At 41.9% G+C, this 25,410-nt stretch overlaps 2 protein-coding genes and 1 pseudogene across 2 annotated transcripts; 1 reads left to right on the top strand and 2 right to left on the bottom strand.

The window, feature by feature from the left end:
- Window positions 1-1,642: 1,642 nt before the first annotated feature.
- Window positions 1,643-5,970, bottom strand: LOC121552229 (peptidase M20 domain-containing protein 2). Its single transcript, XM_041864982.2, has 7 exons — window positions 5,275-5,970; window positions 3,960-4,108; window positions 3,233-3,375; window positions 2,842-2,996; window positions 2,493-2,628; window positions 2,227-2,334; window positions 1,643-1,980 (listed from the first exon to the last, which is right to left on the bottom strand). Exons 1-7 carry the CDS (start codon window positions 5,692-5,694, stop codon window positions 1,790-1,792), a joined length of 1,302 nt encoding a protein of 433 aa, XP_041720916.1. The 5' UTR covers window positions 5,695-5,970; the 3' UTR covers window positions 1,643-1,789.
- A 3,209-nt stretch (window positions 5,971-9,179) lies between these two features.
- On the bottom strand, window positions 9,180-16,143 carry pnrc1 (proline-rich nuclear receptor coactivator 1). Its single transcript, XM_041865041.2, has 2 exons — window positions 15,278-16,143; window positions 9,180-10,808 (listed from the first exon to the last, which is right to left on the bottom strand). The coding sequence occupies exons 1-2, from the start codon at window positions 15,596-15,598 to the stop codon at window positions 10,335-10,337; spliced, it is 795 nt and encodes a 264-aa protein (XP_041720975.1). The 5' UTR covers window positions 15,599-16,143; the 3' UTR covers window positions 9,180-10,334.
- Window positions 16,144-24,869: 8,726 nt separating this feature from the next.
- LOC121552286 overlaps window positions 24,870-25,410 on the top strand; it is a 154,086-nt pseudogene continuing 153,545 nt past the window's right edge.

The raw sequence follows: 25,410 nt of genomic DNA, 5'->3' as shown, positions 1-25,410 counted from the left end.
CCTTTATTTAGCCCTCAGTAGTCTCAGTTATCAGGCAGTATTGGTTTGTTTACATGTTCAGTACGAATCCCCTGTTTTGTTCAGTTGCCTTGCATAATTGTTATTAAACTCTCCTACTGCACCTGCTTCCTGGCTCCTTCATATACGTGACAACTAGCTCCAACAGTGCAGTAGCATGTCTCACAGATACAATAAAAATACACAACTAATCAAAACAAGAATTCAAGAAATAACAATCCAAGTAGATACAGTATATTATAGCATGTGTGAGCATTATGTTAAAGATACAAAGTAAAGGTCACTCGAAAGCACCAATAATTGTACTTTTGTGAGCCAGTATAGATCCTTGAGGTTGGTTAAGTTAGGGAACAAAGCTATACCAAATACCTTCTGTACCAATAAGTACATTATTGTGCAGTTATTATGAGATCAGATATATAGTAGCATCCAGAATTGCATGTCTTGGCAACTGAAATGTAATGTATATCAAAACAAATGTTCCAAATGGTTATTTCAAACTGTGCTATACAATGTCGGGATAATTTTGTGTATTGTGGTTTCAAATGGACCATTTCTCCTATATTTATTGCGTTCCCCCTTCTCTGGATATGCTTAAATATGTATTGAATAACTACTGAATAACAGTACTTGTACAGTATTTTAGAATGAATCTGTCAACTGATAAAAAATATTTGTTCTTACATTATTTCCTGGACTTCTTTACGTTTCTGACCACCCTTCCCATCTATTTTAGTTTGATTCAACAAGTGTGACAGGTAAATGGGCTATTGACATGATGATTTTGTAACTCAGTTTCTGAAACAATAAGTAATTGATTAAAATGTTTTCATCTATTTGCTGTTCACAAATTCAGCACATTGTTCTTACATTTAATTAACAGGCTTCTGCCCAGATAAGATAATGACTGCTTCATTCACATGCAATGAAATCCAAGAAAAACAAACAAATTATGGGCATCAGTAGACTTTTGTCAGATTTATTATTCAATTCCCTGAATGGAGATATAAAAACCTTCCTTTCCAATGCATTTAGGCTTATCTAATGCAACATTGATATGACATCTGTTTGGAATTAAGTCTAATTTCAACCAAAGCCTGGATAGGTATATCCTACAAAAAAATATAATGTGAATAACAATTTAAGTGCTCACACATAACAGGTACAGCGAACACATCTTTGGTTGAAGTGCCAATAAGTGCTTTTAAGGTTCTATGAAAGGCTGAAAATCAAGTTTATTAAGGCTTTATTTCCTCCTATTGATAGCCAATCATCAGCTGTCAGAATATCAAAACTGACCAGATAGATCAGTGAACACAAACGCTGGTCAATAGAGTGCTACAGATTGCAGAGTTTTGTTCTAGCCCCGCACTTACACATTAATCTCAATGAGGTCTTCAAGGTTGATTGGTTGAATCAGGTGTGCAGGAGGTGACATGGTATGGAGTGGGTCTCTGCTCCCCTATCTGCCAGAGCCTACTGTGAGTATACAGTAGGATCTTAATTTGAGCCAGTTTGCTACAGCAGGAAAATAATCCTGCAGCAACAGGAAATGTGAATTATTATGTGGATTATAATTAATTGACATTTTTATAGGGGTTGATACATTTTCCGTAAGGGAAAATCAAGTCTGAAATGTCAAAGTAGAAATTAAAAAACATCAGAAGCCTTTTTAAACCTCAAATACACTACAAGTTTGAAATGTCCTTTACTGCAGGAAAGTTCCCATGCAACAGGGTGATCAAATTAAGATCCCACATCAGTATGTGGTTCAGTACTGGGCCACCCCTCCACAATGTTTGGCCTCTGAGGCACCTTTCAGGGCACGCTCCTCCTTCAGATTAGCCTCCTTTAACTCCTCCCTGGCCCTCTGCAGCAGCTCTGGACACAGCAGCACATCCAGGGTTGTCATGGCCAGGGCCTTCGCCGCCCGCAGGGTGTAGAACTGAGCTTTATCATCACCTAGACGACAGATTCAGAGACACGCACAATAGGCCTTTGTGAAAAATGATTGAATCCACCGTTATTATGGTTTTATGTTGCACTCAAACTTCTCAATAAAGATTTACTGAACTGAACTGGAGGGGAAAAACATATGTAGTCTACTCCATGACACCATACTTGCATGTCATGGAGTAGACTACATGTTTCCTTTAACAACAACAACATATATTTGTCATTTGTTTCAGGTGTATGATAAAGACGTACCAGCAGCCACAGTGTATTCCTCTGTGTGGTTTAGAGCATCTGAGCCAATGTAAAAGTATGGGTGGATTCCAGGTACAATAAAAGACACATTGCCAAAGTCTGTGGAACCTGTGGAGATAACAAACTATCAAAGGTATTTTGTTCTACGTTACAGCATTACAGGTTCATTGCATAACAAGAATGTTGCTTCCTACATCTTCTGATGACCACAAGAGGGCCTGTGGAAAGCACAGGGAGGGATGCATGATTGAGTTGGGCTGTCTTACCAGAGGAGATTTTGAGAACATCTTCATTTTTAACAAATTCGATCCCCAAAGCCTTGCCGTTTAACTCATACAACCCCTGCAGGGTGAGATTCTGCAGAACGTTGTAAAATGCATTCCTTGCAAACTCCAGTTTAACCTTTAAAAAAAAAAAAAAAAAAAATATTTGGTAAATTGCTCTGGATATGTATTTTAATTGGATAATGTATATGTTGAGTCAATGTTTTGTTAAATATAACAATAATTGGTGTGACACGCAACAAGATGACTTCTTCACATGTAAAGAATAAATAAAAATAAAAAGTAAACGTAGATATATCTTTCTTTGTGGTAACTTTGTCATCACGCTTACTTCACAACCAGTTGCCATGGCAGCTGATCTAAAACACATCTCAGCCTTGGCCTTAATAATGGGCAGGTCTTTGCGTGTGGGAGTTCGGAGATAGTACTCCAGCTCTGTGTACGCAGGGATGATGTTGGGTTTCACCCCTCCATGCTTGATGATACCTGCACAGGATCACAAAGTAACACTGTTTGGGGTTGTAGCTGGTGAGCAAGTGGAGAAAGTGTATAACATAGACATTGCAAAATAGGTAACTATCTTAGTTAATGTTTGCTGCATAGAGTTTGCATGCCTCTCATTCTGAGGTTAAAATGCCTCTGAACTTATTGTGAAAAGAATGTATAAGACCAGGACTAACATATGTGTTAATGTTAACTGGGCTCAGTGGGCTGTCCCTCACCGTGGATTCTCCAGTCTGGCTTGAGTTGCTGTCTGAGCACAGAGAGGTTATTGTAGGCGAGCACAGCAGCGTCCAGTGCGTTGACTCCTTCCCAGGGGTAGGCTGCAGCATGAGAGGCCTTGCCATGGTACCTCACTATGACACTGGAAATTGAAAAAAATAAGTGCCAAAACGTTGTTGTTTACCCATAAATTATATTGAGTATATTTAGAGTGTGCGACTATCTTTATTTATTTATACACAAGTTTACTATACTGTTAGTCAGCACAACTCATGCTTTTCACTGGAAATTAAACCAGAAACCAGACTTTGGCCTTTAGAGTTATGCTGTTGGCCTGGTGGTTTATTCTGAGAGTAGGCCAAGGGAACATCAGCTGTATCTTAAATGTTGTAACTGGCCTGACTGCCTGGCAGTGACTGCAGCCTGAAATAGCACTCTGCAATGCAGCTAGGGCCCCCAGTACAGAGTTCATGGATATCTCAGTCTACAAGGGGATATTATCTGATAACAATGGATTGAACTCTACTAAATGGATCTCTTTCTAATATGTTTTCGTTCTAGCAGCCATTAACTATGTGAAATGGGATCCATATGTTTGTATTGCTTAATACATTATGAAAGATATTGTGTGCGTCCCAAATGTACCCTTTTAGGAATGCATTATTTGGGATTCAGACATTGTAATTGACTGTTTTGATTGTGTGTGAGCCCTTGAAATAACCTTACTCATGTTCAGCCACGTCTGGCAGCCAGGAGGCATCTTCCTGTGAGGGATGAGCCATGAATACCACGTCCAGGCCATCGAACGCCCCTTCCCTTATCAGGTCGATTTTACCCCCTCCATCCTCCTCTGCTGGGGTTCCCAACACTGTCACCTGTGGAAGAAGAGTTGGCTGGTCAATATTGCACGGAAAAACTCCTGAGTCCTGGCCCATGTCAGAGCTATTAAAAGCCAATAAATGTGGAGAGGGCTGATAATAAAATAAATGGGAGTTAGGTTAATGCACATCCTCTTTTACAATGCACTCAAAAATGATGCTTTATTGGCATATTTTGACTCCTAACACACTCATCCTATGACACCATTCAGTTTCTTTTCTTTACATGTGGTCCTATGTAGCTCAGCTGGTAGAGCACGGCGCTTGTAACGCCAAGGTAGTGGGTTCGATCCCCGGGACCACTCATACACAATAAAAAATGTATGGACGCATGACTGTAAGTCGCTTTGGATAAAAGCGTCTGCTAAATGGCATATTATTTTACGTTAAATGAGTAACTGCTATTCTTGGTTAACCCAGAAGTAAAAGTCAGCTACACATTTGGGATTTCGGCAACCAAGCCCTTTATCTACTTCCCCAGTCAGATGAACTTGTGGATACCATTTTTATGTATCTGCGTTGCTATCTAGCGTTTGCGCAGTTGCTAACTAGCATTAGTGCAATGACTGGAAGTCGGATTGTAGACGTTCAGTCATTGCGCTAATGCTAGTTAGCATTGGCTCACGAAACTACTTCTAACTTCATTCACACTGGATGCAGAGACATATAAACTGGAATCCACGAGTTAATCTGACTGGAGAAATCGATAAGGGCTTCATTGCAAAAAATCCCATACTATCCCTTTAACTAACAGCAGATTACTAGATGGAGAACATGCATCCTTAGGCTATTGAGAAATGTATTAGTAGGATAAGACAATTTTCCCAGTGTTGGCAACTATTTTTCAGTGAGAATGTCTATTGGCTCCTCGATTTATCGCAAGAAGTCGCTATGTAGCGTGTTCACCCCTCCCCTTGTGCTTCGCTGGCAGGGTGTGCACAGTTTCTGCAACAAAACCTCTCAGTGGCAAAACTCCCCAAAAAGGCAAGCCTGAAAAGTTGCTGAATTTGTCGCTAGGCTCGTTAACCATTAAAAGTCGCTGGAGTGGTCAGAAAACACGCTAAATATCCTATAGCTACACATTTTCCAGTGTGAGTGTTTTTCGTGCTCTCGTGTGGGGGGTGCGTGAGCAAGCGCCTAAAATATATCTTCAGACATCTTACCTGGACTGGGACAGGAAAATCGGGTGTGCATTCTACCAATGCTTTTAATCCGATCGCTGCGGCAGCTCCTACTTCAGCTATGAGGTTATGGCCACATGCATGTCCAATGCCCGGCAGTGCGTCGTATTCACACAAGAAACCAACATTTATGACATGTTTGTTCCCCTTGGCCTTGCCACCGACGGGTCCCCATATGGCACGGAATGCTGTCTCGAGTTTAAAGTGACTGTCCACAGTCCATCCCTTCTGCTCTGAGAAAAAGGCAACTAACCTGTCGTGTGACTTTCTTTCTTCATATGCGAGTTCTGGGCAACTCCATATGTCTTTGCTAAGACGATGAAGCCCGTCTTTGGCTTCGTCGATACAACTGCCAACTTTTTGTTTTAGCTCCAGGAGCCTATCTGTTGCGTGCTGAGCCATTTATAAAGAGTAAACGGAGTCAGCACTAAACACTGCACTGCAGACAGTAACAACTCTCACTTGCTCACAGATTGTCGGGAGTGTTGTAATTCTTGGTCAAATGACCCGTTTATGTTTTTATATACTACTGTAAAGTTGAACAATTTCTACATGGAGAATAGCTCTACCTCACGTGCCAGATCAATTTTCTTCAGACTGAGTAAACATGTTGCAGAAGGGGGCACTCATCCTCGTATTTCAGTCTACAAAAGTAATTCAGACAGGACAGTTGGCTCTCCTTCCATGGTAGGCTGATATGCAGCCTGGCTGAATAAAAAACGACATTAGTTGCACAGTATGAAGAAGATACACGTCATTACGTATAATACACTGAACAAAAACCATAAAAGCATCTTGAAAAGGTGGTCTTCTGTAGCTCAATTGGTAGAGCATGGCGCTTGTAACGCCAGGGTAGTGGGTTCGATCCCCGGGACCACCCATACGTAAATATATATGCACACATGATTGTAAGTCGCTTTGGATAAAAGCGTCTGCTAAATGGCATATTATTATAAAGTCTTGGTCCGATGTTCTATAAGCAAAAAAAAATCTCTAATTTTGTGCACAAATGTGCTACATCCCTGTTAGTAAGCATTTCTCCTGTTAGAAATAGCGTAATTCAAATCTGGAATTGGAATAAGAGAAAACATAATCAAGAGATATTCAATCCAAGCTAAATTTATTATATGCAAAATGTATGTATGATAAGTATGATGGTTCGTATACGGCCTCACTAAAATACCACGCAGGGCAGACAGAGAACTAAGCCATTGTTATGAGTTCTTCTTAAAATACTCTGACAGTGATAGTTCCCGCTCCCTGCTGGCCAATCAGAGTAGAGACTGAGCGTGGTTTAGACTTACTCAGCCTATCCGTTGGCGCACAGGCTGGTCCCAGTCCCTTGGTGCTTCACTGTTGCCAGGTATACATTGTTATCATCACAACCTGTAGAGTCAGCACCTATTTGCAGTACACGTCCTTGAGCGGTTCACAGATCACAAAGAGGCAGTGTTCGTGTCTGTGAGAAATGCAAGTCTTATCCCATCCTACCCCCTAACGTACCTCACATGAATCACAGCTTGTTATGTGAAACAATTTATATCAGTACAGTACAAACCTTTTATGTTTAATCATTAATGCATTCTTTCTAAGCTAGTCATCACATCTAGATCCCCACACTCCTTTGCCAAGATAATCCATCCACCTGACAGGTGTGGCATTTCAAGAAGCTGATTAAACAGCATGATCATTACACAGGTACACCTTGTGCTGGGGACAATAAACGGCCACTCTAAATTGTGCAGTTTTGTCACACAACACAATGCCACGGATGTCTCAAGTTTGTAGGGAGCATGCAATTGGCATGCGGACTGCAGGAATGTCCAACAGAGCTGTTCCCAGAGAATGGAATGTTAATTTCTCCACCATAAACCGCCTCCAACATTGTTTTAGAGAATTTGGCAGTACGTCCAACTGGCCTCATAACCGCAGACCACGTGTAACCACGCCAGCCCTGGACCTCCACATCCGCCTTCTACACCTGCGGGATAGTCTGGGGAGTATTTCTGTCTGTAATAAAGCCCTTTTGTGGGGAAAAACTCATTCTGATTGGCTGGGCCTGGCTGCCAAGTGGGTGGGCCTATGCCCTCCGTGGCCGCACCTTTTTTTGTTCTTAAAACCTCTTAAGGATCGGATCCTTTTTTTCAATTTTCGCCTAAAATGACATACCCAAATCTAACTGCCTATAGCTCAGAACCTGAAGCAAGGATATGCATATTCTTGATATCATTTGGAAAGAAACACTTTGAAGTTTGTGGAGATGTGAAATTAATGTAAGAGAATGTAACATATTAGATCTGGTAAAAGATAGTACAAACTATCTTTTGCATGATCTTTGAAATGCAAGAGAAAGGCCAGACAGTGATGTAGGATTCTAGATGTAATTTAGATGTTGTCCACAAGATAGAAGCAGTGTGTGTGCAAAGTTTCAGACTGATCCAGTGAAGAATTACATCACTACACAATATTTTGTATCAAGTCTGCCAGTAGATTTCCCAAATGTGCCGAATTGGTAAATGTATACATTTTCATGTACATAACTATAGAGAACATACACAAATGCTATGGTAATAAAAAATTAAAGTTTACACACTCCCAGGAATGTCATACATGACGGATCATTAGCTTCCCTACAGAAAAGACACTAACCTTCACACCTCTAGATGGCCAGGCGGGGGTGGGTGTGGAGCCAGAGACAGCAGTGCTGTTAAACTTTAGAACCCAGTTCCTACATTTGAATATAAAATGGATTTATCAAACAAAACTACACTACATTTTATCTCTGGGACCCTCAGGATGACAAATCAGAGCAAGATTACTGAATGTAAGTACATTATTTACCTTCAGAGGTGAATGTATCAAAGCAGTTGTTGTTGTGCACTATCCTCAAACAATAGCATGGTGTTTTTTCACTGTAATAGCAACTGTAAATTGGACACCGCAGGTAGATTAACAAGACTTTAAGCTTTCTGCCCATATAAGACATGTCTATGTCCCGGAAAGTTGGCTGTTGTTTACAAGGCCATTCTTGTCACACATGGCATACTGAGCTGCAACTGTCTGGTCTAGGGACACCGATCCCATAGAGGCTTAAACAAGATTAGCTTTAAAACCAGATTTCTCTGTTTATTTTCTCTTTCATGAGATACAATCAGTTGTTTACATTATTTCTTGTTTTGTAACGTTTTTTTTGCTTGAAAAAAAATATATTTACAATTATTTTTAAACTGGATTAATATCATACATTGTAAATTATATTTACATTATATATTTTGTTTAAAGGAAAATCAATGACTTCCCATTGTTCACCCCCTCCTTGTTTCATTGGTTCTTAAAATCGGTCAACGTCTATTAGCTCTTTCAAACGAAATCCTTGTGCAAAAATATAAGCCTTTGTGTTTCATCCCTCCCCCCTTCCACAGAGCTGGAGTTGTCTGGGGGGAAAGGAGGGTAGCCATCAGGTTGTTGGGAAGCGACCGGAGTACTGGCAAGTTTTAGTGGGTCGAATTCATTAACTTTCTTTCGAGCAGACCGTTTTGCTGCTGGACCCATTGCTGCACCCCTGCCCAGTCATGTGAAATCCATTGATTTGGCCATTGTGAATTTTTTATTTGACTGATTTCCTTATATCAACTGTAACTTAGTCAAATCTTTGAAATTGTTGCATTTATATTTTAGTTTGCTGCTGGTTAATTTCTTTGTTGTGTAAGTTATTTATCCGCAACCACTACAATCAATGCTGAAACTAGAGTACTAGTTCTCTGATGTATAATATATTACTAGAGTAATAAACCAATGAACTTGTGGGGAGACTGACAGGCATTGTGAAGTCTGACATCTTAGCATTTTCAACTTGTGAAGGCGAATGGTAACAGACAGACAACATATAGGGGGTAGCCAATATTTTAATGTGAATTTAGATATGAAATGCATCATAAAATTTAAAAAACAGTTCTAATTGCAATGTGAGTGTATTGCTTTAAGATGTATACAAATTTAGTCACTGGACTAAAATAACTTTTTGAACATTTGCAAAAAAAATGTGTAAGTCTTTGGTACAGTAATACAATTTCATCATTTGTGTGTGACACTGAGTGAAGGTACAAGAATTAGCAGCTGCCTAGCTCCAGAGGGAAGGGGTCAAAGGTGTGTTACATAATAATAAAGATAATGTCACTCTAAATGATCATACATCTTACTTCCGGTAAACATTCTCAGTGCTTTAGATGGAACACAACACTGGTGATCAGGGGGCAAATGAAAGACAAAACCAAAACTCTAAGAAAACATAACAGAAACGTGTCAGTGCTAGAGATTCAAAACAAAGGGCACTCAGTCAGTGCTGAATGTCTGTTGCCTGCAGCGGCAGTTGTCCTCCTCGTCGGAGGGGGAATTCTTGATTTTGAGACTCACATTTGTCACTCCATCTTCTTAATCTCGTCCACCCAGGTGGCTCCCTCTGTCGTTGAGCCTAGGGACGAGGTTACCGTCTTCTAGACCATCCTTCCAGAGAGTTCCCTGAAGATTGTGGATCCTCCCTGCAGTGCATTCAGGGCAATAGCAGTCACAACTGGTGGGCCGAGGTTCACAGAACCCCAAACATTCACACAACTCTATGCTTGCCACTATGGGGACCCGTGTTGGTTCAGTCAGTCTTGTGCAAATTTGTAAGAAAATCTCTTACGTTTAATGCGGCCTATTATTGGAACAGTAAAATAGTGCACCAGCTCAAGGTGAACATCTTTTTTTAGGCTTCAGTAACAAAACTATACTTTCTGTTAAAATAACATGAAAAATATACACTTATATTACATGTTTACAGTATATACATTTACACAAGTTCATAAAAAATCCCCACAAAAACAAGGCCGCTTGCTCAAAACAACATGTGAAATTGTATTACAGATCAAAAACTCATTACATTCTGTTGCTGTTAAGTTATAGTTCCAGTTCTTTCAGAGTCCAAATTCTTCAGTGCCAAATTTCTTGTCATTGATCAGGTAAAGAAGGATCCTTTTGACAAGATTTTCCATCCATTGAGATCATGGTTTATCTTGAACCTTCAGCAGAGACTTCAAATGAAAAGTAATTTGCTCTCGGCTGTGGTCGGAATGTTGGGGGGCAGTCTCGCCGACCCAATGACTGGGTGGTTTGGGCAGGACACTTGGAGATGGGGGCTCGCTGAATTTAGCTCCAGCATAGATCTTCTCTCCGTCTTTGAGCTCATCCTCAGGTACAAGCTCAGCTGGGGATACATTCACGATCTTGACATTGTCAACTGAGTTGAAGGGATTCTTCTCCTCTCTACGGAGGAGCTGGAAGGGAGCAGAATTGGGCTTCGGGTGGCAGCTGTTGTCATTTTTCTGTACTGAGGGAGCATTGCAAGGTGCATTAACGTGCCTGCTCCTTCGGGTGTTGAGATTTTGGGCAGCTTGATCGAGTCTATGGAGGTTGTGGACAGACTGGTCACCTGGTGTTGTGGCCCTCTCCACTCTCCCACTTTTTGACTTCAGCAGCTGGGAGGAAAGAGAAACAAACGTTACAATCTCACACTGTCAGAACCATTCTAACTGTTACGCAAATAGTTTCTACTTTGACTGCTCTGAAGAACACTTGAGGAAACATTTCCAGTTCCACCTCATCTGTTGTTGGTGTCAATGCAATATGTAAACATCTCAGGAACTGGCACATCGCCAGCATCGTTGAAATCCTTCATAACAAGTAACCTAAATACCTGTAGCACATCTCCTCAGGTCAACCTTTAATAAACATTGATTGTACATAGTGTATCAAATTCCTATGTCAACAGGGCTGCTTTCAGTACGGAAAAATGGTGCGCAACATTCAATTAAACCCAAACAGTTCTGAATGACAACTTGAAAAACATGGAGGAGTTTTGAACAGTCAACATGGCCACTGCCCTTTAAAATATGTCAGTCATTGTTTGAAGCCACACCCACCAAAGGTACCATAGTCTGTTCAAGAACGCAGGGGAGAGTTCAGTTCGATTAAACATTTGCTACGTTGCGTAACGGATTGTACTGACCAACAAGTTTCCCCAAAACGTTCAACATTCTTTGAGGTATGTTTGATCCGTTTGGTGGGTGTGGCTCGAAGCAATGAGTGACGTATATATGCTGACAGCGTTCCCCAACCCAACCTGTTTTTAAAAAAAACGGTCATTTCTTTTTATTAGGATCTCTTTTAGTCCTCATTTGGACTAATCTTCCAAGAGTAATTAAACATTAAAATACAATTTATAATACAATCACATTTTCACATATAACACACTGTTACAAACAGACATAACACTGACATATTGACCAGATAAATACTCAGTCTGAAAATATAGATTGATTCCTTCATCTACCATAGTCCTGCACAACCTTCCAATTTATTATATTTAAAATGGTTGTAAAGTATTGCTAGAATTTATATATTGAAATGTTTCTGGTCTGCTCAGATAAATTATTCAATTTCTTTATTGCTCTAAATCGAAATGTTATTTTGCCTATTTCTCTTTTCTGTCTGGATAACACAGATGGTGGACAATCTATTCCTAGTATTTACTGAATGTTTGTCTCTTACCAACTGAATAGAATGGCGCCGGAGAAGATGGCTGCCGTTTTACAGCCCTCTAACCAATTGTACTATTATGTGTGTTTTTCCGCGTTATTTGTAATTTATTTTGTACATAATGTTTCTGCCATCGTCTCTTATAACCAAAAAGAGCTTCTGGATATCAGGACAGCGATTACTCACCTCGTATTGGACTAATAATTTTTCTTCAACGAGGCGGCCGCGAAGGATATCCTACAGACACCCGACAAGGCCCAAATCCCCGTCATTCGCATGAGGAAGAGACAGAGATATCGTGGACGTAGGTCGGGGTGCCCTGTAAGGATCCGACGGCGAGCGAGTAAACTGCCGCTCCCATCAATCCTATTAGCCAATCTTCAATCATTGGAAAATAAATTGGATGACCTAAGATTACGGTTATCCTACCAATGGGACATTAAAAACTGTAATATCTTATGTTTCACCGAGTCCTGGCTGAACGACGACATGGATAACATACAGCTAGCGGGCTATACGCTACATCGGCAGGATAGAACGGCGGACTCCGGTAAGACAAGGGGTGGCGGTCTGTGTATATTTGTAAACAACAGCTGGTGCACAAAATCAAATACTAAGGAAGTCTCGAAGGTTTTGCTCGCCTGAGGTAGAGTATCTTATGATAAGCTGTAGACCACACTATTTACCAAGAGAGTTTTCATCTATATTTTTCATAGCTGTCTATTTACCACCACAAACCAATGCTGGCATTAAGACTGCACTGAATGAGCTGTATAAGGCCATAAGTCAACAGGAAAACGCTCATCCAGAGGCAGCGCTCCTAGTGGCCAGGGACTTTAATGCAGGGAAACTTAAATCCGTTCTACCTAATTTCTACCAGCATGTTAAATGTGCAACCAGAGGAAAAAAAACTCTAGACCACCTTTACTCCACACACAGAGACTCATACAAAGCTCTCCCTCGCCCTCCATTTGGCAAATCTGACCATAACTCTATCCTCCTGATTCCTGCTTATAAGCAAAAACTAAAGCAGGAAGCACCAGTGACTCGGTTAATAAAAAAGTGGTCAGATGACGCAGATGCTAAGCTACCGGACTGTTTTGCTAGCACAGACTGGAACATGTTCCGGGATTCTTCAGATAGCATTGAGGAGTACACCACATCAGTCACTGGCTTCATCAATAAGTGCATCGATGATGTCGTCCCCACAGTGACCGTACGTACATACCCCAACCAGAAGCCATGGATTACAGGAAACATCCGCACTGAGCTAAAGGGTAGAGCTGCCGCTTTCAAGGAGCGGGACTAACCCGGACGCTTATAAGAAATCCCGCTATGCCCTCCGACGAACCATCAAACAGGCAAAGAGTCAATACAGGACTAAGATTGAATCGTACTACACCTGCTCTGACGCTCGTCGGATGTGGCAGGGCTTGAACACTATTACAGACTACAAAGGGAAGCACAGCCGCAAGCTTCCCAGTGACACAAGCCTACCAGACGAGCTAAACCACTTCTATGCTCGCTTCGAGGCAAGCAACACTGAAGCATGCATGAGAGCACCAGCTGTTCCGGATGACTATGTGATCACGCTCTCCGTAGCAGATGCGAGTAAGACTTTTAAGCAGGTCAACATTCACAAGGCCGCAGGGCCAGACGGATTACCAGGACGTGTACTCCGAGCATGTGCTGACCAACTGGCAAGTGTCTTCACTGACATTTTCAACATGTCCCTGACTGAGTCTAATACCAACATGTTTCAAGCAGACCACCATAGTCCCCGTGCCCAAGGACACTAAGATAACCTGCCTAAATGACTACCGACCCGTAGCACTGACGTCTGTAGCCATGAAGTGCTTTGAAAGACTGGTCATGGCTCACATCAACACCATTATCCCAGAAACCCTAGACCCACTACAATTTGCATACCGCCCCAACAGATCCACAGATGATGCAATCTCTATTGCACTCCACACTGCCCTTTCCCACCTGGACAAGAGGAACACCTACGTGAGAATGCTATTCATTGACTACAGCTCAGCATTCAACACCATAGTGCCCTCAAAGCTCATCACTAAGCTAAGGATCCTGGGACTAATCACCTCCCTCTGCAACTGGATCCTGGACTTCCTGACGGGCCGCCCCCAGGTGGTAAGGGTAGGTAACAACACACCAAGACAGACGTGAAGAGGGCACGACAAAGCCTATTCCCCCTCAGGAGACTGAAAAGATTTGGCATGGGTCCTCAGATCCTCAAAGATTCTACAGCTGCACCATCGAGAGCATCCTGACTGGTTGCATCACCGCCTGGTATAGCAACTACTTGGCCTCCGACCGCAAGGCACTACAGAGGTTAGTGCGTACGGCCCAGTACATCACTGGGGCCAAGCTTCCTGCCATCCAGGACCTCTATACCAGGCGGTGTCAGAGGAAGGCCCTCAAAATTGTCAAAGACTCCAGCCACCCTAGTCATAGACTGTTCTCTCTGCTACCGCACGGCAAGCAGTACCGGAGTGCCATGTCTAGGTCCAAAAGACTTCTCAACAGCTTCTACCCCCAAGCCATAAGAATCCTGAACAGCTAATCATGGCTACCCAGACTATTTGCACTGCCCCCCCACCCCATGTTTTTACACTGCTGCTACTCTGTTAATTATTTATGTATAGTCACTTTAACTCTACCCACATATTACTTCAACTACCTCAACTAGCTGGTGCCCCCGCACATTGACACTGCACCGGTACCCCCCTGTATATATAGCCTCCATACGGTTATTTTATTTTACTTCTGCTCTTTTTTTCTCAACACTTTTTTGTTGTTGTTTTATTTTACTTTTTTATTAAAAATAAATGCACTGTTGGTTAAGGGCTGTAAGTAAGCATTTCACTGTAATGTCTACACCTGTTGTATTCGGCGCATGTGGCCAATAAAATTTGATTTGGAATACTGTTGTGAATGGAGTTGTCATTCACCTAGTGCAGGGTTTCCCAAACTCGGTCCAGGGGCCCCCTCGGTGCACGTTTTGGTTTGTGCCTAGAGTTACACAGCTGATTCAAATAACCAACTCATCATCAAGCTTTGATTACTTAAATCAGCTTTGTAGTACTGGGGCAAAAACCAAAATACGTGCACCCGGGGGGGGGGACCCTGACCTAGCGAGTACACTATTTTACAATTGGGTCGTGGGCTGAAGATCAATGTGCAAATTCAGAATAAAGTAAAGGGGGAAAAGACTCCATCCATCACACTGCTTCAAGCGAATTGGTGTCAAGTTGCATAATGCGTGTGTTGTTTACAAGGATAAAAACAGCATAATGTTTTACTAACAATGGACAAAGAAATAACCACATGTACAAGCATAGAATACGAACGAAAACCATCTACTTCACTAAATTAACTGAATATATACCTCTTTCTTTGTCCCCTGCTTAATATGGTGACGGGTCAGCACAGTCGCGAGCTCGGCACTTGGGGCTTTCGGAGCTGCGACGTTGTTGTTGATGTCTGCAAGACGCGTGGGGTTGTTTCTCAGCGTTTTTTGGTGCGGTTGCTGGTGTGTCCGCTGCAACCCTGACGTTGTTGAACGCAATTTTCTGCCACCTTTCTTCAACAGTGCTTGCCTTGTTTTGCCTAGGCTTGCCCCGACGTGGTGGGAAGTCAAAATTGATGGCTTATTGTTTTCAACGTTGTCCAGATTTGGTTCAATATGACTTAGTGATTCGCCCAACATGACTTCAAAGTGGAGAGGGAGGACACATCAACGATACTAGCAAATCGTTCTAAAATATAAACTAGGCTAACTTTAACCTGCTAGCCAACGACGTTAGTTCACCTCACTACTACTACTACAACAATCGACAACAGCTAGCTAACACGACGACGTTATCTAGTACATAGTAGATGGTGGAACTAAAGTCTGTCCGAAAACCTCGATGCAGATAGATTGCAGTGGGTTTTTTGATCAATTGAAGAAGAGTCCAACGATGTTGATGGCGTAATCTTATTGTAACTAGAAGCACGGTCTTCGAGATGGCGTAGAAGCGATGGAAATGGCGCAGGACAACTTCCTGATTGTATTTCAGGGGAAGCTGAAACACACGCCCACTTATTTCCAAACAAAGGAGATGAGAGCAACACGATTTTAACGCCGTAAATCACGTTAATTGCTAATAGAATAACAAAATGCCATTAAAGTTTATTTATAAGTCAACGCGAATGCGTGCTCCGTGAAAAGGTAGAAGCAGCGTATAAATAAATCATTGGTTTCGAAAGCCGGAAATTGCAGATCTCCCATGTTCGAAATGACGTCATGTATGTTGTCATTCTCATGATCGGTACTTTCCAACATGGAGAGGCAATTGCCGCATTCAACAACTGGGACCTCGGAAAATACGAGGTCAAAACAGTGGACGTCAGTGATATTCAGGTCGGAAAGACGGAGCTCTAGAAAGAGGCCCGAGTTCCCGAGTTGGAAATCCAAGTTGGATGACCATTCAAATCGATTTTTCCAGTCGGACCTCGTTTTTTTCCGAGTTGCCAGTCGTTTTGAAGGCACTGAAGTCGGAAGTCGGAGATTTCCGAGTTCCCCATGCCGCGTTCAAAACAACTGGGAAGTTGGAAATCTCTGACTTCAGTGGCTTTTCGACACCATCAGCTACTATCAAATCAACAAAACATTGACAGTATCCCACAACTGGTTAGCCACTATTGGCTTAAAAAGCCCCAAAAACCTAACACAAAATCTGCCAATTAATTTCCAGCGATATTGCCCATGTCTGTCTTTGTGGTGCGTGCATTTGTATATCACTCTACATTTACATTTACATTTTAGTCATTTAGCAGACGCTCTTATCCAGAGCGACTTACAGGAGCAATTAGGGTTAAGTGCCTTGCTCAAGGGCACATTTACGTCATTTAGCAGACGCTCTTATCCAGAGTGACTTACAAATTGGTGCATTCACCCTATAGCCAGTGGGATAACCACTTTACACTTTTTTTTTTTGGGGGTAGAAGGATTACTTTATCCTATCCCAGTTATTCCTTAAAGAGGTGGGGTTTCAAATGTCTCCGGAAGGTGGTGAGTGACTCCGCTGTCCTGGCGTCGTGAGGGAGCTTGTTCCACCATTGGGGTGCCAGAGCAGCGAACAGTTTTGACTGGGCTGAGCGGGAACTATGCTTCCGCAGAGGAAGGGGAGCCAGCAGGCCAGAGGTGGATGAACGCAATGCCCTCGTTTGGGTGTAGGGACTGATCAGAGCCCGAAGTTACGGAGGTGCCGTTCCCCTCACTGCTCCATAGGCAAGCACCATGGTCTTGTAACGGATGCGAGCTTCAACTGGAAGCCAGTGGAGTGTGCGGAGGAGGGGGGTGACGTGAGAGAACTTGGGAAGGTTGAACACCAGACGGGCTGCGGCATTCTGTGTCTCGCCAGCCAGTTGTTGTGATAACCATCTTGTGGGTTTCCCCAAAACCTTCTTAATTAAATGTTGACTGCAAAGTAGGTTTACCTGGCAGAAGTATATCATGAGGAAATATATAATTTGTATCTATTTGCCATGAAATTAGCAGCAGCAGTACAGAACCATTGCTAGACCTGCACGTTGGACAGCACATTCCTCATTAAAGGAGAATTACACAAAAACAATTATAATTTGTTAGCTTTCTTCCAGACCAAAACAAAAACGTATTCTGATGTGATTTGAGCATTGACATGCACTCAGAACATCCAATTTCGGAAAAAGTAAAAGTCTGACGCCTTAATTTTGGAAAATATAAAACAGAATTTGGGGGAAAATCCCAGATTTCATAGGCTCCCCTTAGAGTTGTTTCTTAACCATTATTTTACCAGGTATATTGACAGAAAACATTGTGAACTATTTTCTCTTGTACAATAAGGACCAGGGGAAGAGTTGCAGGGGAGAGGAGAAGAGAAGAATGTGCCTATTTGAAGGCTAGAAAAAAGTGAGTAGCTCGCGAACTGTTTCATTTTTTAGAAACAAGCTCTCATGCTAGAAAAGGTTGGACCCCTGGGCTACACTATCTAGCTACTTCCATCTCCTTACTGCTCCAAACGGGAGTGAAGGACGCTAGTGCGCTCAGTGTTGTTGTGTTGCTGTGTTGCCGGCTTGCAGCGCAAACTCTCCCCATTGAGCAGTGTAGACTGCAGGCCTATCACGGTGACTACAAGTTATTTTATCTGTATTCTATATAGGCTTCTATCCTACTCGAAATAAAATCAAGTGGGATGGAACAAATTGGAGATGGTGTCCAAATACAGTTTGTGACATATACTACAAGTTATTTCTCCTTCGCCCATAGAAATAAATCTCACTTTCATTTACAAGTTTTAACCAGAGCCATTTCTTGCCAGCAGGACGACTGACTGAACCGAATAAATTCGTTTCCACACTCGATTCTCAGCTGCATAACATACATCATCGATTTGAGCACCAGGCGTATCGGTATAGCCCAGGGATCATCAACTAGATTCAGCCGCAGGCTGATTTTTTTATTGGGCGGATGGTCAGGTGTCTGGAACATAATTACAAATAATTTGTAGACTGCAAATTGACTGCAAGAAGCCCAAATATATATAATATTTGACTAAAACAACATATTAGGGTTGTGGATTCGATTCCCACGGGGGGCAAGTATGAAAAATAAAATAAAAAAGAATGTATGCACTCACTAACTGTAAGTCGCTCTGGATAAGAACGTCTGCTAAATGACTAAAATGTAAAATGTACACAAAATACCCAATAATGACAAAGTGAAAACATGTTTTTAGAATTTTTAGCGAATTTATTGAAAATGAAATACAGAAATATCTCATTTGCTTAAGTAGTCACACCCCTGAGTCAATACTTTGTAGAAGCACCTTTGGCCGCAATTACAGCTGTGAGTCTTTTTGAGTACATCTCTAAGAGCTTTTACAACAGCTGGATTGTACATGATTTGCCTATTATTCTTAAAAAAATTATTCAAGCTTGTCAAGTTGATTGTTGATCATTCCTTAACAGCCATTTTCATGTCTTGCCATAGATTTCAAGCCGATTTCAGTCAAAACTGTAACTAGGCCACTCAGGAACATTCAATGTTGTCTTGGTAAGCAATTCCAGTGTAGATTTGCCTTGTGTTTTATACTGAACAAAAATGTAAACGCAACATGTAAAGTGATGGTCCCATGTTTAATGAGATTAAATAAAAGAGGCCAGACATTTTCCATACCCACAAAAAGCTTATTTCTCTCAAATTTTGGGCACAAATTTGTGTACATCCCTGTTAGTGAGCATTTATCCTTTGCCAATATAATCCATCCACCTAACAGGTGTGGCATATCAAGAAGCTGATTAAACAGCATGATTTAACAGGTGCACCTTGTGCTGGGGACACTCAACACTCACACAACACAATGCCACAGATGTGTAAAGTTTTGAGGGAGCGTGGAATTGGCATGGTGACTGCAGGAATGTCCCCCTGAGCTGTTGTCAGAGAATTTAATGTTCATTCCTTTACTATGGGCTGCCTCCAACGTCGTTTTAGAGAATTTGGCAGTACGTCCAACCGGCCTCACAACCGCAGACCACGTGTAACCACACCAGCCCAGGACCTCCACATCCGGCTTCTTCACCTGCGGGATCGTCTGAGACCAGCCACCCGGACAGCTGATGAAACTGAGGAGTATATCTATCTGTAATAAAGCCCTTTTGTGGGGAAAAACCCAGTGGGTGGGCCTATGGCTGTGACCCTGCCCAGTCATGTGAAATCTATAGATTAAGGCCTAATTTATTTATTTCAATTGATTGATTTCCTCAGTAAAATCGTTTAAATTGTTGCATGTTGCGTTTATTTTTGTTCAGTATAGGTTATTGTCCTGCTGAAAGGTGAATTTGTCTCCCAGTGTCTGTTGGAAAGCAGACTGAACCAGCTTTATCTCTAGAATTTTGCCTGTGCTTATAGCTGTATTCCATTTATTTTTATCTTAAGAAACTCCCTTGCAGATGACAAGCATACCTATAACATTTTGCAGCCACCACCATGCTTGAAAATATGAATGGTGGTACTCAGTGATGTGTTTTGTTGGATTTGCCCCCAAAATAACGCTTTGTATTAAGTGCCTTGTTGCAAACATGATGCATGTTTTGTAATATTTTTATTCTGTACAGGCTTCCTTCTTTTCACTCTCATTTAGGTTAGTATTGTGGACTAACTACAATGTTGTTGATCCATCCTCAGTTTTCTCATATCACAACCATTAAACTCTGTAACTGTTTTAAAATCACCATTGGCCTCATGGTGAAATCCCTGAGCGGTTTTCTTCCTCTCAGGCAACTGAGTTAGGAAGGACGCCTGTATCTTTGTAGTGATTGGGTGTATTGATACACCATCCAAAGGCTAATTAATAACTTCACCATGCTCAAAGGGATATTCAGCGTCTGCTTTTTTATATATTATATTTCTCTACCAATCGGTGCCCTTCTTTGTGTTGGCATTGAACAACCTCCCTGGTCTTTATGGTTGAATCTGTGCTTGAAATTCACTACTTGATTGAGGGACCTTACAGATAATTGTATGTGTGAGGTACAGAGATGACGGAGTCATTAAAAAAACATGTTAACCACTATTATTATTGAGAACCCTGGTATAGCCTCTCCCTTTCCAACATTGCATGTACAAGCCTTCGAGTATGGTGGCCAGAGGGGATCTATCTGTCTGTCTTTCTTTCTGCCTCTGTCTGTGTAACGCAGCAATATAATGATGTTCATTACACAGGGAGATGTTTTCCAGACACACATTATTGTTTTGTTTTCCTCATGTGTTTGTACTCTGATCCAGGCAGCGAGGACAGTTTTAATATTCAGATCACACTGAGGGAGGTCTTTCAAGCTGTTGCTGAGCTCTTGTACGTGACCTGCTTGCCTGGTTGGAGCCGCTGCATCAAATCTGCATGGCAACAGCTGCAGTCTGTGTTGCTAGGGGAAAGTCTCATCACATGAACAGACCCTCTAGCATGTAATTGGTCATCCTGATCAACATTTTCTTCTCTTCATTTTTATTTTCACACACACACACAGAGACTACGTAAAGATGTATAAGATTTGGATGCAGTCTGATGTATTTGATCTCATACACATCTTATACACTCCTTTTTCCTGATTGTCCTACATAGAATATGTCATGTGCATATTTGTACTCTCACTATATGTGTAACAACATGCTTGATAGTCTTTCCTGGTTGAGGGTTGAAGATTGACTACTTCTCTTCTAGTCTTTTTGAGAAACATTTGGCTGCGTTTACACAGTTCAGATCTTTTTCCCACTAATTGGTCTTTTGACCAATCCCATCAGATCTTTTCACGTCAGATTTTTTTCAGAGCTGATCTGATTGGTCAAAAGGCGAATTAGTAAAAAAATATCAGAATTGGGCTGCCTGTGTAAACGCAGGTCTTGGGTTTCTTACCAGGACCCAAACCGAAAACGGATTTAATGAGTCGCTCAGTAATGTATAGAGCCATGTCATCGAGGAATGCACTGCCACAAGAGGCTACTCAGGCAAAAAGCAAGTTTAGCTTTAATAAAAAAACATATTGTATCACAGCGCCTTTCCTCTTTCTAAAGATCTAATTTAACTGTCCTGTATATACGTATATTAATATGTACAGTGGGGAGAACAAGTATTTGATACACTGCCGATTTTGCAGGTTTTCCTACTTACAAAGCATGTAGAGGTCTGTAATTCTTATCATAGGTACACTTCAACTGTGAGAGACGGAATCTAAAACAAAAATCCAGAAAATCACATTGTATGATTTTTAAGTAATTAATTTGCATTTTATTGCATGACATAAGTATTTGATTACCTACCAACCAGTAAGAATTCCGGCTCTCACAGACCTGTTAGTTTTTCTTTAAGAAACCCTCCTGTTCTCCACTCATTACCTGTATTAACTGCACCTGTTTGAACTCGTTACCTGTATAAAAGACACCTGTCCACACACTCAATCAAACAGACTCCAACCTCTCCACAATGGCCAAGACCAGAGCGCTGTGTAAGGACATCAGGGTTAAAATTGTAGACCTGCACAAGGCTGGGATGGGCTACAGGACAATAGGCAAGCAGCTTGGTGAGAAGGCAACAACTGTTGGCGCAATTATTAGAAAATGGAAGAAGTTCAAGATGACGGTCAATCACCCTCGGTCTGGGGCTCCATGCAAGATCTCACCTCGTGGGGCATCAATGATCATGAGGAAGGTGAGGGATCAGCCCAGAACTACACGGCAGGACCTGGTCAATGACCTGAAGAGAGATGGGACCACAGTCTCAAAGAAAACCATTAGTAACACACTACGCCGTCATGGATTAAAATCCTGCAGCGCACGCAAGGTCCCCCTGCTCAAGCCAGCGCATGTCCAGGCCCGTCTGATGAGACAAAAATAGAGCTTTTTGGTCTAAACTCCACTCGCCGTGTTTGGAGGAAGAAGAAGGATGAGTACAACCCCAAGAACACCATCCCAACCGTGAAGCATGGAGGTGGAAAAATCATTATGTGGGGATGCTTTTCTGCAAAGGGGACAGGACGACTGCACCGTATTGAGGGGAGGATGGAAGGGGCCATGTATCGCGAGATCTTGGCCAACAACCTCCTTCCCTCAGTAAGAGCATTGAAGATGGGTCATGGCTGGGTCTTCCAGCATGACAACGACCCGAAAACACACAGCCAGGGCAACTAAGGAGTGGCTCCGTAAGAAGCATCTCAAGGTCCTGGAGTGGCCTAGCCAGTCTCCAGACCTGAACCCAATAGAAAATCTTTGGAGGGAGCTGAAAGTCCGTATTGCCCAGCGACAGCCCCAAAACCTGAAGGATCTGGAGAAGGTCTGTATGGAGGAGTGGGCCAAAATCCCTGCTGCAGTGTGTGCAAACCTGGTCAAGACCTACAGGAAACGTATTATCTCTGTAATTGCAAACAAAGGTTTCTGTACCAAATATTAAGTTCTGCTTTTCTGATGTATCAAATACTTCTGTCATGCAATAAAATGCAAATTAATTACTTAAAAATCATACAATGTGATTTTCTGGATTTTTGTTTTAGATTCCGTCTCTCACAGTTGAAGTGTACCTATGATAAAACTTACAGACCTCTACATGCTATGTAAGTAGGAAAACCTGCAAAATCGGCAGTGTATCAAATACTTGTTCTCCCCACTGTATATATTAATATAGTGTGTAAATAGTATTTTTGGTGTCTTGATATATATCATTCTTGTTTTATTTTTAATTGAATGTCATATTATCTTATGTTGTTCTTGTCTGCAACTGTTCTGTACTCTGTTCTGTATTTTATGTTTTATGTGGACCCCAGGAAGAGTAGCTGCTGCATGTGGACATATTTAAAAGAGATCTTAAAACACCTTTTGCGCTTTTCTTTTCCTTAGGATGCTCTTTTAGTCTTTCTGTTTTTATTGTTATTCTTTAGTTTTTTATCCTCTAATGTTTATGTTGTAAATATTTTTGTTTTTATTTTCATTGTTTTTTATTTAGCGCAGAAAAATGAGAAAAATATCAGAATTGTGCTGCCTGTGTAAACACAGCAATAGAGAGCTGCATGTAGGAGGAGGCATGTAAAGAACCTACCTAAAACAGGGAACATTGTTGGAAAGCAGCGGATTGACATTATTGCAGCCAAAGGGTGAAAAGAACGAGCAATCAGGTGGGCAGGCAATTAAGAGACACATTTCAACCTATAAAACATATCTGTTGTCTCTTAGAAACAAGATGTTATGACAGACAGAGCATCTCTCCACATTACTGTCTTGTCTCAGGTGTCTGCAAGCAAAATGTGATGAGTAACCTGTCTGATCAGGGAGGAGGTCAGTGACAACAACCTCTCCCTTAACTTCAGCAAGACAAAGGAGCTGATCGTGGACTACAGGAAACGGAGGGCTGGGCACGCCCCCATCCACATCGGTGGGGCTGAGGTGGACCGAGTCAAGAGCTTCAAGTTCCTCTGTGTCCATCCACATCACTAAGGAATTAACATGATCCACACACACCAACACAGTCTTGAAGGCACGACAACACCTCTTCCCCATCAGGAGGCTGAAAAGATTCGACATGGGCCCTCAGATCCTTAAAAAGTTCTACAGCTGCACCATTGAGAGCATCTTGACTGCTTGCATCACCACTTGGTATGGCAACTGCTTGGAATCCAACCACAAGGCACAACAGAGGGTAGAGCGTACGGCCGAGTACATCACTGGGTCCGAGCTCCCTGCCATCCAGGAACTCTATACCAGGCGGTGTCAGAGGAAGGCCCTAACAGTTGCAAAGACTCCAGCCACCCAAGTCATAGACTGTTCTCCCTGCTACCGCACGGCAAGTGGTACCGATGGACCAAGGCTGGAACCAACAGGACCCTGAACAGCTTCTACCCCCAAGCCATAAGACTGCTAAATAGTTAGCTATTTGGTTAACTATTTAACTATCTGCATTGACCCTTTTTGCACTAACTCTTTTGACTCATCACATACGCTGCTGCTACTGTTTATTATCTATCCTGTTGCCTAGTCACTTTATCCCTACCTATATGTACATATCTACCTCAATTACCTTGTACCCCTGCACATTGTCTCGGTACTGGTACCCCATGTATATAGATAGCCAAGTTATCGTTATTCACTGTGCATTTATTCCTTGTGTTATTATTTCTAAATGTTTCTCTCTGCATTGTTGGCAAGGGCCCATAAGTAAGCATTTCACTGTTAGTCTACACCTGTTGTTTATGAAGCACGTGACAAATAAAATCGGGTTTTGATTCGATTTTTATTAAAATACTACCACCTAACTGTTTTGTTTTAAGTGTGCTTAAAAGCAAAATCGAACTAATGTAGCAACATTTGACAGTAGCTGTTTGTGTCATATTTGGTTGCGGTTGTTCAATTTGATGATTTAAAAAATATGCTACCACACCAGTAAGCAGCAGATCCAGCAAGAACACAATGCATTTGATCACAGGTCTTCTCTTAAATTAACGAGGAATTTTAGGGTTAGTCTACCAGCTAGTGGTTATTTTAAGTGACTGCAATTAATGGCAAAATAGTGCGGTGCACACTGGGAGAAATGTGGAGAATGATTGTAATTCATTCATGGACCTCGATATTTGGACATTGAACAATCGTAAGTAAAAACCTACATTTTGATTGATTTTCTCAATTTCTGGATCAGACCGCAAGGCCTGGGTTAGGCCCCACATCTAACACAATCATCCTAATTTTCAAGGCCCAAAATCCGCAGGGCATTTGCGCACGAGAGCCCGCGGTGGAGGGTGATATCCCAGGGACCGTCACGTCGATGTTCAACTGACGGACTAATTGCTGTGGCTGACGTTACATCCTCGGTGTGTGAAATTACAGTTGCCACTCTTGGACAAAATGTCACACACTGATCCTCCCCCTCGATGGCGGAATAGTCCTAGAAGAGGACAACCTGTAGCAGGTGAGTGGCGAAAGATTGTTGTGTTGTTAGCTAGCTAACGTTAATGTATCTA

Source organism: Coregonus clupeaformis, chromosome 36 (assembly GCF_020615455.1).
Source record: "Coregonus clupeaformis isolate EN_2021a chromosome 36, ASM2061545v1, whole genome shotgun sequence".
NCBI lineage: Eukaryota > Metazoa > Chordata > Actinopteri > Salmoniformes > Salmonidae > Coregonus > Coregonus clupeaformis.
The sequence above is the reverse complement of the archived record's forward strand: the minus strand, read 5'-3'. Positions and strand labels throughout refer to the sequence as shown.